This window comes from Cupressus sempervirens, chromosome 11 (genome assembly GCF_028749045.1).
Source record: "Cupressus sempervirens isolate cs-2001-9-10 chromosome 11, ASM2874904v1, whole genome shotgun sequence".
NCBI lineage: Eukaryota > Viridiplantae > Streptophyta > Pinopsida > Cupressales > Cupressaceae > Cupressus > Cupressus sempervirens.
In genome coordinates this window covers 843,878,708-843,896,087 of record NC_143128.1, presented here as the reverse complement: position 1 = coordinate 843,896,087, position 17,380 = coordinate 843,878,708, and the positions used below count along the sequence as shown (strand labels likewise).

Here is a 17,380-nt window from a genome sequence, read left to right as displayed (position 1 = left end):
AGGGCAGTTAACCAATTCAAAAAAGATATTCTTTCTTTAGTATCATTAGAAGCATAAATAGTGCAAAAACCAATGAGATTATTATCAATGTTCATGATAAACCATACGACTCTTTAACAAGGAGAAACACCATTAGTAGTAATGAGTTCTCTCCATTTGGGATTAACCAGGAGAGCAATTCCTCCCCTACCCCTAGTGTGGTCAGAGAAAAATTTAATAGCGTCTTTCCAAATAAAATTAAGATTAGTTTCAAGAGTAAAACTAATAGCTTTAATTTCTTGCATCATAAATATATCAACAGAGTTAAAAGAATTCAACAAATGCTTGATGAAAAATTTTCTTTTTGGGGATTCGAGGCCCCTAATATTCCAATATAAACAATTCATTGGGACATGTTGATAGGGGTTAGGCACACAACTTCAATAGACAACATGGATTTAGTGGTACTATCCCCAATCTTCTTACCTGAGGGCTTATTTTTAGACCTAGGTAGCCTCCCCCACCTTTTTGTGGTAAGGCCATCAGATCTAGGATCATCATCAAAATCAGACGAATCCATATCCATACCAAGCATATTCTGAGAAGAATCGATAGCTGGAATGATTTCAAAACAAACAATCATCATCAATTTCTTTAAAAACTTTGGGAGGGAGTTTTTGAGGAATTGACATAGGTTTATCAAATTCAGTAACAAGGGTAGGGCACCCAATCATTTCAATAATAGGAGAGGAATCAGTGGGGGTTTGAGGAGTGACAAGCTTACCAGAAGGAATCTTGGGTTTGTTGTTTCCAGTATTATTCCCCTTTCTCTTCTTCCTTTTTTTGATCATCATAAAACCATCATCACAACCAGACACTGGCTTAGGGGGTGGTAAATGTTGCTGACTAGAAGGAGGAGTGGAGGTAGAAGCACTAGAAGTACCAGAAGGTTTTAGAGAAGGAGGAACATTGTAAATTAAAGCATTAGAGGGGTTAACATGAGATGTAGAGCTAGAAGGAGGATTAGGGTTAGCTTGATTAGGTGTTTTAGTAGAAGCCTTTTTAACAATAGGGCAGTCTTTCTTGAGATGAACCTCTTTCCTGCAAAGAAAACAAGCATTCAAGCCTCCTAAAATTTCAATAGGACAAAAAAAGTTATCATTTAACACTTTAACAGTGATATCTGCAGAGATCTCTTTCCCGGGAAGGAGCGAAATGAGAATCCTAGCATCCATGTGAGGCACAAGCCTAACAGTGTCATCCATCCGGATGGTCTTACCCAGAGGTTCAAGTAACTGTGGCAAAAAATGCCATAAGAACGAGGAGATATGCTTCACAAGTATCCATCTAGGGGCTGAAAGAGCCAATGTTTCCTCATGAATGGCTTCAAGGGTCCAAGCCAAGGTATGGAAGGAGGTTGACCCTATAGTCGAATACTGTTTTTTGAGAACTTTTTTTTGGGATTTTTGATTAGCAAAGAAAATGAAAAATAACAAGCTCAAATATATATCTATTTTAAAATCTAAAATAAAATCTACTGATAAAAAAATAAAAATCTGTCATCTACCTACTAATGACGGGTAATCAAATGTTGCATTTATTTTATTGGAAAAGAACAACTTCTATAATAAAACTTATTAGCCGATAGGCTTTCCCTCTAGACTTGAGTGTAGAGGGATTTTGTCTCACGTCGAAAATATTTAGCCGATTAATAGCTTTTCAAACAAATTAATAAATACGCAACAGTAGGCAACTATTGATTCATTTTTAGCCGATAGGCTTTCCCATTGGGATTGCCTGCAATTGGAAATTATCTGACGCCTACAAACCATCTTCACTCACTGGAAGATATACCATCTTCAGTCAGCAATTTTTTATCATCGACTTGGTCCGTCAGTTTCTAATTCTTGCATAATGAGGAAAATCTTCAAGAAATCTTGTCCATTATGATTTGATATGATAAAATCTTAGAAAAATCTATGAAAATCTTGTCCATTATGATTTGCGTCAGTAAAACAAGTCCGTTGCATTGTCATAGCACAAATTGTTGTCCATCATGCCATCATTTGGTTGAAACAATACATAATCCAGCGGGATTTGGTTCAGATCGACCTTGTAGGCAAAGAAAGGGTAGGCATTTGTGAGGAACTCGAGAAGCAGTGTGAGCAAAGCGGTGAATTGAGGATTGAAAATGCTAGTGGATGGAGGGTAAGAGATGGAAAGTATACTGCTGGAGTGTGCAGTGGAGACATTAATGAAGGAGTCCAGGCCGAGGCTCACCAGCATTGAATGGATATTTTGCATCATCATGAGATCCGTGTCCATTGCCTGTAAAAAATTCATTTCCCATTGCGATGCTCATGATCTTCATGGCTCGTAACTATGCCTGCACAATTGTCTTTATCCAATCCTTTGCCTTTGCTTGATCTGTCATGTTGCTCACGTATTTGTCTCCCAAACCCACTGCAAGTTCCACTTCAAAATTTGCAAAAGCTCTCAAAACCCGCGGATTTGCATTGTATAATTTCGCCTTTTCGATGTTGATTGATTTCAAAAACCCCACGACCCACTCTGGAGACAACAGGTTATCCACGATTTGGCCATAGGTGATGCCAATACTCCCGCCCCACCCGTTGCTTAACCCTACAAAGGTAGTTACCCAGGTAAATCACTCAAAACCACCATAGATTTGAATTTTTTTTACACTTTATAATGGTCAGTGAGCCGATCTTTGGGATTTCATAGTGGAACTATTTGTATAAGCATTTAGATTTTTTTGATTCACAATATACTCCAGATTCATCCATAATTTCATTAACATTTCATTGTATATGAAAATTAGAAAGTCTAGATTCTATCATCAAAATGAGAAAGTGGTAAAAGGAAAAACCACAAAGATTGCAGATCAAGCAAACTTGACTTGGACTGACTTCTACAAGTTCCTTGATGATGAATCATCTGACTGTCATTTCAAACATAACATCCAAAAATTTAACATAACACCGTTGTTTTCTAATCAATCCACCAAATTCACCACTATGAACCTCTGCCAGCACAAGTAGACAAATGTTGCCATCAAGCTAACTAAGCGAGTACCCTGACCAACTTCAGATTTCCTTCCCTCCCCATAACGTCACTTTTTGTTTGGCTCACATAGCTGTCAAACATAAAATATTGTTGTACCATCCAATGGGGGGCTAGATTGTGATGATTACCATGCCCGTCATGCAACTCTTATTTCAACAATTTTGCTCTGAAGACGAGGGTTAGGTTTTAATCAATTTACAGTCAATCAAGTCTTCTTGTTTGTATTTTGTAATATTGTCAAATGTATATTCAGATATTTTTTGATACATGAGTTCTGCATAGTTAAATATTCGAAGTATTCAGATATTTATATACATAAGTTCTATCCAATTGTTTTATATAGATTATTTGATTTTAAATATCTTAATTTATTCTTCTTATCAAACTATACAATTTCAGATTTAAAAAAGAAGAAGAGCAAGGCGAGACCTAGGTGAGTAATGTTATGTGATTTATTGAGTTTTAGGCTTTATAGAATTGAGTTTGTTTGCCATATTCTTTTGTTTTCCATTAATATATGCTATATTTACTATTTTACAATGCATTTTGTTAGTCTTCTCCATGTTCTGACAATGCTATCTATCATGCAGAGAAAAGAAAAGTTGAAGCTGCGAGAATCAGGGACAAATATCCCAATAGAATTTTAGTAAGTGTTTTAGTTGTTAAAACATTTCAAGTATTCAACAACTTTAGCATTCAGTGACCATTTGTAATCATGGGTTTGATGTTCGACATCAATGCACAAGTTGTGGCTAATATTTTACCAATACATTTTCTCTTCACATTTCTCTATCTTTTTCAAATTGCAAAACAATGGGGCACACACAGTGCTCAAACACCTAATAATTAATAGTAGTGCAGTTTTACCCTATTTTAAGTTTTGAGAGAAGTGAGATATTAATTAGGGACTGAGTTATTAGCATACTTGATGCCAGGTTTGGTTGATTCGTATGTAGGGAAACTTGGCAATAAAGAATATAACCGTTTCCACATAACCCATAATAGATCTAAAATAAACACAGAATTAAAATCCACATGCAAGAGAATAGACAACATACCCACAAAATTGTGACACAAGATATACCCTGGGAAACCCTCATTGAGGGAAAAACCCAGCCTCCAAAAGCATCCATCACCATGTATTATTCAACAAAAAATACCATTGCCATACAACTATGGAAGCCTTCATGGCCATAGCCACAACCGAGCAAACTATGTGAACAAGCATGAATCCACACATCCCATGCCATGTTTTCAACTTTCACAAATGCTCCCTTGGCTAACTTGTCAAGCCTTGTCTTGCTCGACTCTTGCCTTTGTCTTCTCCTTGTCACTCTCACTCTCTACAACAACTACCCTTGTGGCTGCTTATATAGTAGCAAGTCCCACAAAACCACCAAGTGGTATTACATAAACCATGTGCTAAAAAACCATGTGCTACCTAACCCACTGACCCCACATTTAATATTGGGCATTTAATTCTCTTCCCCAATATTAAATAATTACATAAAATATTTTCACAATGTTACAATACAACTCATCAAGAATATTCCATGGGAATCTTTACATGTTGCACGTCCATCTAGGTACAACATTACATAATAAAAAAAAAAAAAAATCAAATAACAATATTATGCAATGTGTGCAACACCCATTATCTCAACACCGTACACTGAGCATACATTTTATTGAAACACCAGATTTATTCATAGTGTCATTAGAACATTGGCGTTGATAATTTGCATATCTCAGCTGTGTTTTATGATAGACAGTGGATTTCTTTGAGGATATTTATGTTTGCCTTATCTAAATAGTTAAGGGTATCTTTAATTCAGTTCTAGGGAGCTGTTGTTATAAGCACATTTCATCCTAGTTTAATATTGTTTTTAGTAGTTGACAATTTTGGATCTGAATCATATTTTTTTGTAGGTTAATTTTCGAAAGGACAACAATTCTTTCAAAATATAATAGAAATGAAAAGCTTCCTAAGATGTTGGTTTGGGTAAACAGAATATGGTTTCTTATTAAATAGGATGCTTAGAAGCACATCATAGGATAATTTAAAAGTACAACACGAGTCCTGGAATTTGCCATTCTGTTAAGAGTTCAGCAAAATACAACTGCATGGACTCATATTGATATGACTCCTTTTACTTTGCAAAAGTGGAGGTCTCAAGGCAAAAAAAACTACCAAACTGGAGTTGCCACATCCAACAAAGCTCAATAGTAGCCACGGTACAATATGAGTTGGACTGAATTTAGGTATATGCTTTGATAATCTGTTCTACCAAAGAAATCTGTAGCTTCTGGTAATGTCCATACTACATGTATCTACAAGCAGAGAAATAGGAGCTGAAACATTGGCACAAAGCTACAATAAGACAATTGAATTTTCTTTTTTAAGCCAACCACACAGGTACCTGAAAATATCAATTAAATCATTAAAATATGCTTGGTTAAAAAAGGTTTTGTAGCATGGCTATCATATTCATCTTTGTTGGTGCTTTCTAGCAGATTATTTTGAGGTACATTTTAAGGGTTACTGAGTTGTGAGTTTATCAAATCATTATGTACTAGGCTTTAAGATTGTGTGATTTAATTGATGTTTTACCTTCGAATAAAGTGCCTGGGATTCGAACAGTCCTCTAACATTCTTGTATCCCAAGTAATAGTGATGTAATTAAATTGAAAAGTTATTTTAGAGATGATTTTGGAAAGTACTACTATAAGACCCAATGAGTATAATTTGCAACTTGGATCCTCTTATCTTTTGATGTGTGACAAAAATGCATTCCAAGTAATAATGATGTTAAATTGAGAAGTTATCTAAGGGATGATTTTGGAAAGTAATAGTATAAGACCTGACTGCAGATGTTAACTTGATCAATCCCTCTCTTTGCTAAATAATTTGCAACTTGGTTCCTCTTATCTTTTGATGTGGAATGACAATGTCACAGGGTGCACCAAATCTCAACCAAAAATTTAGAAATCTGGCAAATAGCATTATTGTCTCTAAAATTTGTTTTACTAATTGTCTACATGCAACACAAGCTTTTTATCAAAAAATACTCTAGAAGGAAATTGTTGCTTCCCATTTAAGACACCAGCCATGTTTTAAAATGCTCAACTACAAAGATCATGAATATGGCCATCTGGGGTGAGGTCATAGAGGCATGGGTTCATTGCAAAAAATGTTGACAGCGATGTTGGTTGCTCTGTTGTTGAGGAGCTTTAATTGTTTAAGGTCATATAGATTCTGATTTTTCAATGACCTTATCACCAATGGTATGAAAACTGAGCGTTGTTACATTGCGTCACTCCAGTATAATGATTTATGGTGCGGGATGTGGGTGCTAGTGTGTTTGGATGCTCACAGGTAGGGCTTTTTTCCCCTATGGTGTGCACCCACATTTGGATACACAGACATGGAGAAAAGGTGCTCTGTTGGGGTGCACATGGATACCCAGTGCTAAGAATTTTAAATAATTTTTAAAAAAGTAGCTATATATATAAATATATCCAGAACTCCCAAAAAAAAAAATCATGTATCCACATACCGAGTTCACTTAGATTGAAACTATGGTTAATATTATAATGTGTCTACTAAGAATTTTAATTTTTTTTTAAAAAATTAGCTATATATATAAATATATCCAGAACTCCCAAAAAAATTCATATAAAAACATACCGGGTTCACTTAGATTGAAACTATGGTTAATATTATAATGTCACTTAAAGCATTGCATATTATGGGCATGTTATGTCCAACATTACCAAGCAAGTAATTTTTTTACTCATAGAATGATTGGTTAAGGCTTCTTTTGTAGCGCTACTATTTTCAGTGTTGCGCAAGTATATTTTAAAAATGTTACACCGGTATTATATCATAAGCTTTGATGTGCAATTGCTATTTTTAAGGTGTCAGTAAGTACATTTTTTGTAACTTTGAAATGGTACAGTGTTTTTTGTTTGTTTAATAGTTTATTTTCTTTGTCAGGTAATTGTGGAGAAGGCAGAGAGGAGTGACATCCCAAACATTGACAAGAAAAAGTAGGCAGTCGTTAAGTTTTTCTGAGAATAGCAGTTAGCTGTTAAGTTTTTAGAAATACTCAATGGTTGATGAAACCGATGTGTTGTTGTTCTGCTGAATATTTGTTCCTTTTGTTTTTGGTGACTCAATGGCATTACATATTTGCCCCATTTGTACATGAATTTATACTTTCATGATACTTCGACACAGATACTTGGTCCTAGCTGATCTGATAGTTGGTCAGTTTGTCTATGTCATTCGAAAAAGGATTAAGCTAAGTGCAGAGAAGGCCATCTTTATTTTTGTCAACGATGTCCTTCCTCCCACTGGTCTGTCACTACTACTCTTTTTTTATCTTTGCATCTCAATATATTGCAGATAGACTTAAATATTTCTTATACACACAATCCTGTTTACAATGGTCTATTTTGTTGGCTACGCCAAAAGTTACATTTTGGCATTGCTGTTGTGTGCAAACTACTTGACATTTTACATTTGGCTTATTAATGTTTTGATGAATAAAATCTTGCTTCGTTGTCTTTCAATGCCTATTAATAACTAAAATGCCACTTCTTAATTTTTGCAGCTGCTATAATGTCCTCAATATATGATGAGCACAACGATGAGGATGGATTCCTATATGTTACATATAGTGGAGAAAATACATTTGGCAATGAATATTTGATTGCTTGCTACTAGCTACAGTGAACCAAACAGATCTGGCAGTAAATGAATTTCCTTGCATTTAGAGTGAATATTCACTCACTCAATTTATCTACTAGGACAAGACTTACTTTTCTGATTTTAACTACCAAATTATATTGTAATCATCTTTAATGTTATTAAGATAAAGAAAACTAAACTGTATAGGAGTCGTTTGTAAATAAGTATTGTCCTCCTGAGCAAGATGCCTCTGTGTTTAGAAATGTAAATTCTATTATTTTTGAATAGCTTGTTTAATTATTTGTTTCAAATATACCTCATCTGTCGAGTCACTTATGTTGTCTAGTGATGAGTAATATAGTTTTAGGTTTAATATTGATTTTCAAGATTAATGACGCCTTTGATTGAATGAATTTTCTGGTTCTCTGAAGAATTATAGATGCTTCAAAGTAGCACTGGTGGTTTAATACAATGTCCGTACAGAAGTCACAGACCGTGTTTTTCAAATCAAATTATTACGAGGGAATCTTTTTATTGTAGCTGTTTAGATATTTCCAATGTTTGATAAATTTCCCATGGGCAGATGATTTTTGATGTTAAAAGAACCGATTGTTTTGCAATGCAAGAGTAATAGAGATGGGTTTATGATAGCAAATTAATAAATCAACAAATCACTTGTCAATATCAATGTCTTGATTTCCACTTCGTTGAACCAACCGATGGAACATTTAGATAATGGGTCTTATTCATCTAGGGCAAGTCTTGCTGGTTTTTGTCAGACACTCTAAATTCTAAATTCTTCTTGTCACTTTTCATCTGAGATTTTATTTCAAACTTTTCAATACCATGATTTAAGAAAGTATTGTAATCATGCCAGGGGCTTGTTTGTGGACACTTCCACCATCCTAATCAGAAATAAGATAAGATAAATGTATTAATGCCCTACGAAAGACCACTAGAGGTCTATGAGACTGAGAACTTACAACCATGAAAGCAACAAATAGGAGAATACCAAGAACAAGAACAAAAACCAAAAGAATTGAGCGAGAACCACATTGACAAGTAGGGATCCAAGCTCACAGAAAGAGAGAGAGGAGAAAAGATATAATTCTTTTTCCAGTGATTTAACAGGAGAGAAAATATCTATAAACAACACAAATTCACATGTGCATCAGTGTCGCTTTTTGTTCAAAATCTTTATAGCTTGGAAAATAACCAAAAATGCAATTGTGATTAGTTAGTGCGGAGGAAAACACTATGTTAAGACAATGGATGTATTTATTTGGTTAGCCTCGATAAATTATTATTTCAATTCTAAGTGAAGGAGATCAAATTTTCACACTGCGTGACAGGAAACATGGTTTGGCCTTTAATTGTGTGATAGTTTTTATTAGTTTTTATATCATTAATTTGAGATGCAGAACAGGAAAGTAGACCTTAAAATGCCAGACTATTTTTAGCATTCTGATAATGGTTCAGAGTGTGATTTGATGGTTTTTAGACTCTTTTGTTGTGCCTATACATTTTGATCATAGATCTACAACGCTGATGGCATAAAATCATCATCTGGTGTGGCTTGATGGTGTTTAGTCTCTTGTCGCTCTCCTGATTATATATCCATAATAAAATCATTATGTGGTCTTGCCTGTTGGTTTTTATTTTCTAATGACAATGGTATAAAATCATCATCTGGTGTGGCTTGATGGTGTTTAGTCTCTTGTCGCTATTTTGATGATATATCCATAATAAAATCATCATCTAGTGTGGCTTGATGGTATTTAGTCTCTTGTTGCTCTTTTGATGATATATCCATATTGAAATCATCTGGTCTTGCCTGATGGTTTTTACTCTCTAATGACAATGGTATAAAATCATCATCTGGTTCACAGTTTGTATATAATATAATAAATAATGTTGATAGAATGAAATTTAAAATGTGCCAAATTTTGATTTCTTTGGTAATGAAGCATTTTATGAAAAATTGTTTAACAAAATTCATTTTGTAGAAGATTACTTATATTAAATTATACATTTAATAGAGTTGTTAGAAATATTGTAAAATTGGAAAAAAATGTACAAAACGCAAAAAATGAAAAAATAAGTAATTTTTTCGAATATATTTTTAAAAATAAAATAAAATATTAAAAGTTTATTCAAATGCAAAGAGTAATCATAGTAATCATATTCCTTAATGGGAGATAGTAAGCAAATAAATAATGATGGAACTTATTTAAAATAATAATTAGAAGGATACAAATTAATGTATTCTTCATATGTAATATTATAGTATAAGATATTGAATTAATAAATATCCTTAACTAGATATCCCAAATAATATTTAATAGGGTATCTTATACTATAATAACTATTAACATCTTATAGATTATGAATCGTTTATTATATTCTATGAATATACTATTAAAAATAATATACTAATAACTATGTCCCACTTATAATAATAGTTCCAGAAATATTAAAAATGTGGGATACAAGAAAAGATTGTTTTAATAATAATAATATTAATATTAATATTAATAAAATTTTTTACTAATTACATTCTAATTGCCAAATCTGCTTGTGGTTTGCAAGACCATCTATCTTCTCTTGAGCGCTTTTGTAGAATGGTGGGGATGCAAGTCAATATCAGCAAAACCAAGGTTATGATTTTCTCTAATAATAAAAAACAACATCAACATGAATTTTATTACAATGGAAGTGTTCTCGAAGAAGTTGCGGAATATAAATACCTTGGCATCGATTTCAACAAAAAACTAAGCTGGTCTAGCTGCAGGTATAAAAGGACATTAGGTGGATGGAAGGCTTTCTACGCTCTTCAGAATAGGTGCCGTGAAGCGGAGTTGTGGGATTGGAAAACTATTCAAACCTTGTTTGGTCTTCTTGTGCTGCCAGTTGTTCTTTATGGGTGTGAATTATGGGCCAGCAGCACTACTATAGCACAATGGAAACAAATCGAAGGAATCCAAAAGCGCTTGATTACAAGCAAGTTTAAAATTAAAAGCACTGTTCCATATGACATCATGCTAAGTGAAATGGGGGCTGCGCCTATTGAGGCACTTGCTATGGTTCGCCTTTTAAGCTATCTAAAAAGAACCGAAAAAATGGAAGAGGATAGATGGCCAAAAGTTGTCTTTAGTGACACACTATGTAAGCGAAAAAGGACATGGATGCAACAAAACATCAAGTGGATGAGTAAATGGAATATTCATTTCAATATGTGCCCCACAAGTAATAAAGAAATAAAGGTCTTTGTTATGGAGAAATTCTACAAGAGAAATTGGGGAAGTGAGATTGGGAGGAAGAAACTATATTATATAAATGAGTTCAACCCCACTTGTGATCAACTCGAAAAAGTGTACATAGGAGCCAACATTTCTTGGAGAGCTAAAATTCTTATTGCTCAGCTGAGAACCAACTCTCACCAACTTCGTTGTGAGACCGGGCGTTGGAAGAGGCCAAAGGAGGCTTGGGAAGAGAGAATTTGCAGATTTTGCAATTCTGGGAAAGTGGAAACTGAACAACACTTTATTCTAGAATGTGAGGCCTACAAGGATAGCAGGGATAAGTTTGCGGATACTATATGTGACAGTTCTTGGCATAACCTGTTCAACGAAGAGTACATTGAGCAATTGGGGGGGCTCATCATTAGTCTACACAAGAGGCGAACAACACTACTTAAGTCTGCTTGAGTTGTCTTGCTGTCCCATAGGCTATTTTTGGCCTCGTGGACGTTAAAATTTTATCTATCTATCTATCTATCTACATTTTACACCATTTAATCATATGTACTTCCTCTTTTCAATCAAAATCATTTCCCGTCTTCATACGGGGGTTTGTGTTCGCTGGTCATGAATATGACTCAAATTATGTATGTATTTAAATGCAAAACAAACTGCTTCAACAATTGTACGTTTCAAACCAATTCTTCAGTTGGAATGTAGTACACTAAATAAAATTTTAATGTTGTTCAACTTCTGAATAAGTAAATTGTACATTACCAAATTGAAATCTTTCTTTTGTTTTAATCTTTTTAATTTTGCTTTGGACGTACCTCTTGCACCTCTTTCTGGTGCAAGTGCTAGTTGATAATAAAATAATAAAAATCTGTTATCTATCTACTAACGACTGCGAGTCAAATCAATTGGTATTTGAAGAATCAGTTTTAAAACCTATCATATAAAAGAAAGAAATCTATCATCTCCTACTACCTAATGGCGGCTAGTCAAATGTTGCATTTGTTTTACTGAGAAAAAAGGGTCGGACCAATCAAAATAAGTTAAAAGAAATGGACGCAGAGCGAATATTGTTCTGATGCCTCTTGTACATAAATATACTGCGAGTATATGCAAGATCGGAAACTTCGTGAAGCATAATCTACAGCGCGTCTGCAAGTTGGAGGCTCCGTCCGCGGACATAGAGATACACCGAGTATCTGCAAGTTCTTCTTAGCTTATTCTAGGTTGGTAATGCAGCTTCTGGCCATTTCAAAAGTTCTGAATTTGGTGAGGTCGTTTAGAAAAGTATGTAATAGGGAAATTTAAGTTCCTTGGCGACCTGTAACACCTGTACACCATAATTAGATTAGAAAGTAGGGTTCATAATATTTTGATTAGAAAGTGCATCTGTCTGCGTGTGATTATTGATTTTAGGTTGTTTGATAATTCTGTGATATTGAAATTTGAGGTGGAGGGAGTACAACTGTTTTGCTGAATTAAAAGTTGTCTTCACGAGTTTTGTCTTTCCCCACCTCGGTTGAGTAATAATTACAGAGACGGCCAACATACCTATGGATACAAGCACTTTTAACCAATACAACAGATCATTTTTAATTCTGTTATAAAATTTGAAATGTTCAGGTGTAATCGTTCTCTTAGGAGGATGATTCTCATTTTTAAAGAAGTCACACTGTTGCTCTTCTGTTTACTCTTCTTCCCCTGTTAGAATTCTATTGTTGCTACTATGATTGGTTGTTTTAATGCAAAGGAGTCATCTTGGCGTCTTTAGGTTGGATTTTGTCAGGCGATAATGCAGTTTCGTTCTTATTTGTTTCCAAAATGTCTTGAGTAGGCTGCGCTATGGTTCCGTGGAAGCATTCTTTGTACTGGGCAATCTTCTGATCTTGCTTCTGTCTTATTGGATTGAAACCATCCGTCACTTCCCTGGTACGAATGATTAATCTTTGTGTATCAACTGCTAGAAGGCATTTCGGGATAAAGCTCCCATATCGGGAACAAGTTTTGCATGGGAAGGTCACATTCTCATAGGCTTACTTTTTGAGTTCGTATTTGGCTGCCAGAAATGAAGAGGAAGCTCTAGAAGCCAGAGTCAAATAGCTAGTGAAGTGAGGGTTTCAAGGGATGCCTTAAATTTAGATTTCTAAGGCTTTTTAGTAATTCAACATACATACAGAACTAAGGGCTACGGCTACTTTTGAATAGTTCCTCATTTGGTCTGTCTAATTTGGAAACCATGATTAAAAGAAAACATGGGAATGCCTAAGATACCGTTTTGAAGGAGTGCACCCCAATTCATGGAGAGCTTCAACCAATCATTGTCAAGGGGAAGAGTAAGCCAAAGATCATGAAATAAACTTAGTAATCCTTCAAATTATCACTCTATTATGGTTAACCCCTTCCTTGGGAAACTCTTTTTTAGCATGGTTGAACACAAAATTAGTAGGTGGACAGGCACAAAAAATAAAAGAGCTAAGAGGCAGATTGGTTTTAGACCAAAGCCTTCCCCTATTAATCACGGTGTTACACTTAGATTATTGGTTGAAAAAATATGGAATACTCAAGGTGATGAGACCTTTTGCTGTTTTGTAGACTTTATAAAGACCTTTGACACAGTTTGTAATGTCCCCTCTTTAGTTCGACATGGCATTGATCATGGATTTGCCTATTACAGACTCTCGTAGGCAAATGGTGTGGAAAGAGAGTCAATTCTGCGGATCAGATAGTCATATCTTGCTCTTGAAGAAGTGTTAAGAGGTTATATTTTATCATTATGTGATATTGGGGCCCACATGTTATAATTTTAATTTGAGTTGCACTTTTTATTTTATAAAATTACTTTATTATAAAAAAGTGCATTATAATGAGAAATTATAAAGGATGTTTCTAGAAGTTCTAGCAACTTCTTAGAAAAGTGAATAAATAGAGGGCTGGGCCTCTCATTTGGACATGCTTGGATTGGAGAATTCTTCTACTTCTTCATTGTGAAGACATTTGTGGACTTTGGATCTGCAAATTATTCGATCTTTGGGAACGAATCACTCCCTTGGATTGGCGACTTTGAGGGTGTGAAATATCATCTAAATTGTTGCATAATTGGAGTTGGTATTCAGCCATCTCATTGGAGCTTATTGAGAATTCGTTGTTAGGGTTTGTTTTTGGTTGGAATAAAGATTTCAGATTTGCCCTATCATTGGAGAAGCATTTGACAAGAGTTTGAAGACAGAATAAGTGCATTTTCAGAATTGGCAAAGCAGGGTTCGGAACCACATAATTGCTCATATCTCCTCAACCCCTTGGAGTTATTTTTACGGTTTTACAGAGTTACTACCTAACCCTAGGCACCCATTTTCCTTGCATTTGGGGGTCCCAAAACCCTAATATTATTTTATTTCAGCAGCCGTACAGGTACGGCCTGGTACGGCCCTGCTAGTTTGGGCAGCAGCAGCAAATTAAGGATAGTTTGGGGGTGCGGTTGGAGGTCTTCATCAACGATTTGCAGCAAAACGTGGTGTTCTTCCATAATTTTTCAAACCAGGTTCTTGCATTCTGAAATATATGTCAATTTTTGGGTAAATTTGCTGTCATACAGTTATTGTAATAATCAGTCCAGAATTGGTAATAAAATAATTTCAGAATTTATTGCATTGTAATTGAAATATAGTTCATATATTGTAATTCTGTGAGTATATTCTGAAAGTATCAAATCTGAAATTACCATATTCTGAATATTGTTACTGTTACACGCCAAGTGTTTGACAAAATTCCTAAGTTCAGTTTGAGGGTTTCTGTGGCCTTTATAGAGAGGGTCATTACAGTGGTATCAGAGCCAAAAGTCCTGCCATCCTGTAGGGAATTTGGAACAGCTGGGGAAGTGTTTGACGAAATGTCAAAACACTAAAATCAGAGCATGTGACAGAGGCCTTATAATTTTCGCAATACCAAAGCAAGACAAGATAGGATTTCAGACCTGCAGAGCGAACAGTCTAGCTCATCTATCCAGGTGGACATAGAATCCAGTCATACTGACACAGGGGAGGTATTCTTTGATCAAGGCTACGACTACAATATGGATAGAGGCGGGAATGCCGGTCCAGATCCGCAAGAGGAAAGATTTTTACAGTTATTAGACACCCTGGCACAGGGACAGCGATTAGCCGAACAAAGAGCACAAGAACAGAATCAGAGAATGGAGCTTATGATGCAGATGATGGCTCGACAAATGGGGTTGAACGCTAACATAGGTGGAGGAAATAATTAGAATGGTCACAATCAGAACAATCAGGATGAGAGACATAATGGAGGCGAACAAATTGGGAACAATTTCGGCCATGCCCCCCAGCAAGCTCGGACAGTAAGTTCGAGGCCTATGATTCCTACGTTCCTTCCTAGAGCTCCAGAGCAACCGGTACCAGAACCCCAGATCACTGACATACAGGATCAGCTGAGGAGAGATTGGGAAGCAGGAGGACCAGATTTTACAGCTGCAATCACCTTTAGAGAGTATATGGATGTGCGGATGAAGCATATGCCCCGTGGACAAGACAGGACTCAGAACTATGAGCTAGGAAAGAAAGTAGGAAAACTACAGTTACCATATTATGATGGCTCGGGGAAGTCTACAGCAAGAGCTTGGGTTCAAAAGCTTGACACATACTTTCAATTGAATCCAATGTCTGAGGAAGAAGCTATTAAGTATGCAGCAATTCACCTGGATGGGTTAGCACACGAATGGTGGCATCATGGTATGATCACTTTGGGTCATGCACACATTACCTCATATGTGGAGTTTACGGAGAGACTGATTGAATGTTTTGATAAGAAAGATCCAGAACTCCATTTCAAGGAATTAGCCCAGCTTAAACAGTGGGGCTCATTGGAGACATACATTTCAGAGTTTCAGAAACTTGCAGTGTTAGTAACAGATGTATCTGAACGAAGGCTATTGGTTTTATTTATGGATGGGTTAGTTGATCCGTTGAGAGGGTGGATTAAAGCTCTCAACCCTCCCACTTTGCAGGAAGCCATTAAGAAAGCTCGTGACATGGATTCCTCTTCAGCTTCTAAAAATAAATTTCAGGCAAAGAGTTTCCCTTCAGGAAAAGATAAGAACAGGAAACCCTTTCATAGAGAGGCACAGCTACCTAAGGAAGAAAGTAAGAGGCTGGACAAGGAGACACTTAATGACTTGCGTAGGAAGAAGCTATGCTTCTATTGCAAAGGCCCGTATGAGTACGGCCATGACTGTCCTATGAGGCCAAAAGGGAAGGCCAACCGGGCAATGTGGGCTTATTACGAAGGCTCAGATTCAGATGGTTCAGAACATCATGATGAGGATTCTGATGAAGCAGAGGGAGAGCAGGAGATAGACAGTGCAGGGCAAAGGCAGGAAACAGAGCTACATTTACAGGAAGCACGACTGTCTAGTATCTAGAGAGAGGGATCTTTCAGACTTCGGGGAGTCTTGGCTGGACAGAAGGTTATTACATTGTTGGACACAGGTGCCACGCATAATTTCATTGATGCACGATTTGTAGAGAAGCGTGGACTCATTACTGAGGAGTTCGAAGGACTAAGAGTCAAGGTAGCTGATGGATACACTCTTCGTTGTGACAGGATGGTACGAGACTTACCTTTGCGCTTGAACAACTATGAGTTTAAGGCGGATTATCATGTGGTCAACATGGGTGACATGGACATAGTACTTGGGATGCAGTGGCTACATTCATTGAAGGTGGTTACCCTGAGATTAGAGGATATGGAGATACAATTCGAAATAAATGGTAGGATTCATGTGCTAAAGGCTATCCGTAATGGAGACATCAGGACTATCTCATTTAGGCGGCTGGAGAGATTAACTAGGCATAATGATATAGAGTGGGCAGCAGTTTGTACTTTGATACCTACACAGGAGGAGCAACATAAGGTGGAATACCATCCTGATATTCAGAAGTTGAGGATTAAGTACGAAAAGGTATTCAGTGAGATTCCACCAGGCAGGCCATCGGACAGAGGTATTGAGCATATTATTGAACTGGAGGAAGGTGCTAAACCTATCATGATCACACCATATCGACATCCAAAGCGACTCAAGGATGAGATCGAAAAGACCATTGAGGAGTTGCTAGCTATGGGGCACATCCGACCTAGTAAGTCACCTTTTGCATCTTCTGTTGTTTTAGTAAAAAAGAAGGATGGAACGCTTCGGATGTGTATTGATTACAGGGCATTAAATAAGAGAACCATTAAGAACAGGTATCCTATTCCTCGCATTGATGAGTTGATAGATGAATTGCATGGGGCCTGTTATTTCACGAAAATTGATTTGAGATCAGGATATCACCAGATTAGAGTCCGTGAACAGGATATT

The 17,380-nt window shown here is 36.1% G+C and overlaps 2 protein-coding genes and 1 pseudogene across 3 annotated transcripts in view; 2 read left to right on the top strand and 1 right to left on the bottom strand.

The window, feature by feature from the left end:
* Positions 1–1,986: 1,986 nt before the first annotated feature.
* On the bottom strand, positions 1,987–2,786 carry LOC149532188 (glucan endo-1,3-beta-glucosidase 11 pseudogene; annotated as a pseudogene).
* Positions 2,787–3,195: 409 nt separating this feature from the next.
* LOC149532187 (autophagy-related protein 8C-like) lies at positions 3,196–7,795 on the top strand. Its single transcript, XM_089808444.1, has 5 exons — positions 3,196–3,244; positions 3,657–3,712; positions 7,064–7,116; positions 7,307–7,425; positions 7,683–7,795. Exons 1-5 carry the CDS (start codon positions 3,196–3,198, stop codon positions 7,793–7,795), a joined length of 390 nt encoding a protein of 129 aa, XP_089664570.1.
* Positions 7,796–12,132: 4,337 nt separating this feature from the next.
* LOC149532186 (cinnamyl-alcohol dehydrogenase) overlaps positions 12,133–17,380 on the top strand; it is a 175,386-nt gene continuing 170,138 nt past the window's right edge. For both annotated transcript variants that reach the window (XM_089810219.1, XM_089810220.1), the window contains exon 1: positions 12,133–12,236. The gene's annotated coding sequence lies outside the window, so the exon portion shown is untranslated. The remainder of the gene's footprint in view (positions 12,237–17,380) is intronic.

What these genes read in the sequence shown, in the direction of transcription:
- LOC149532187 (XM_089808444.1), top strand. Translation starts at nt 3,196, where the DNA reads ATGCCCGTCATGCAACTCTTATTTCAACAATTTTGCTCTGAAGACGAG. An exon ending in AATATCCCAATAGAATTTTA is followed by an intron (nt 3,713 to 7,063) that starts GTAAGTGTTTTA and finishes TTTCTTTGTCAG; the next exon opens with GTAATTGTGGAGAAGGCAGA. An exon ending in CCAAACATTGACAAGAAAAA is followed by an intron (nt 7,117 to 7,306) that starts GTAGGCAGTCGT and finishes ACTTCGACACAG; the next exon opens with ATACTTGGTCCTAGCTGATC.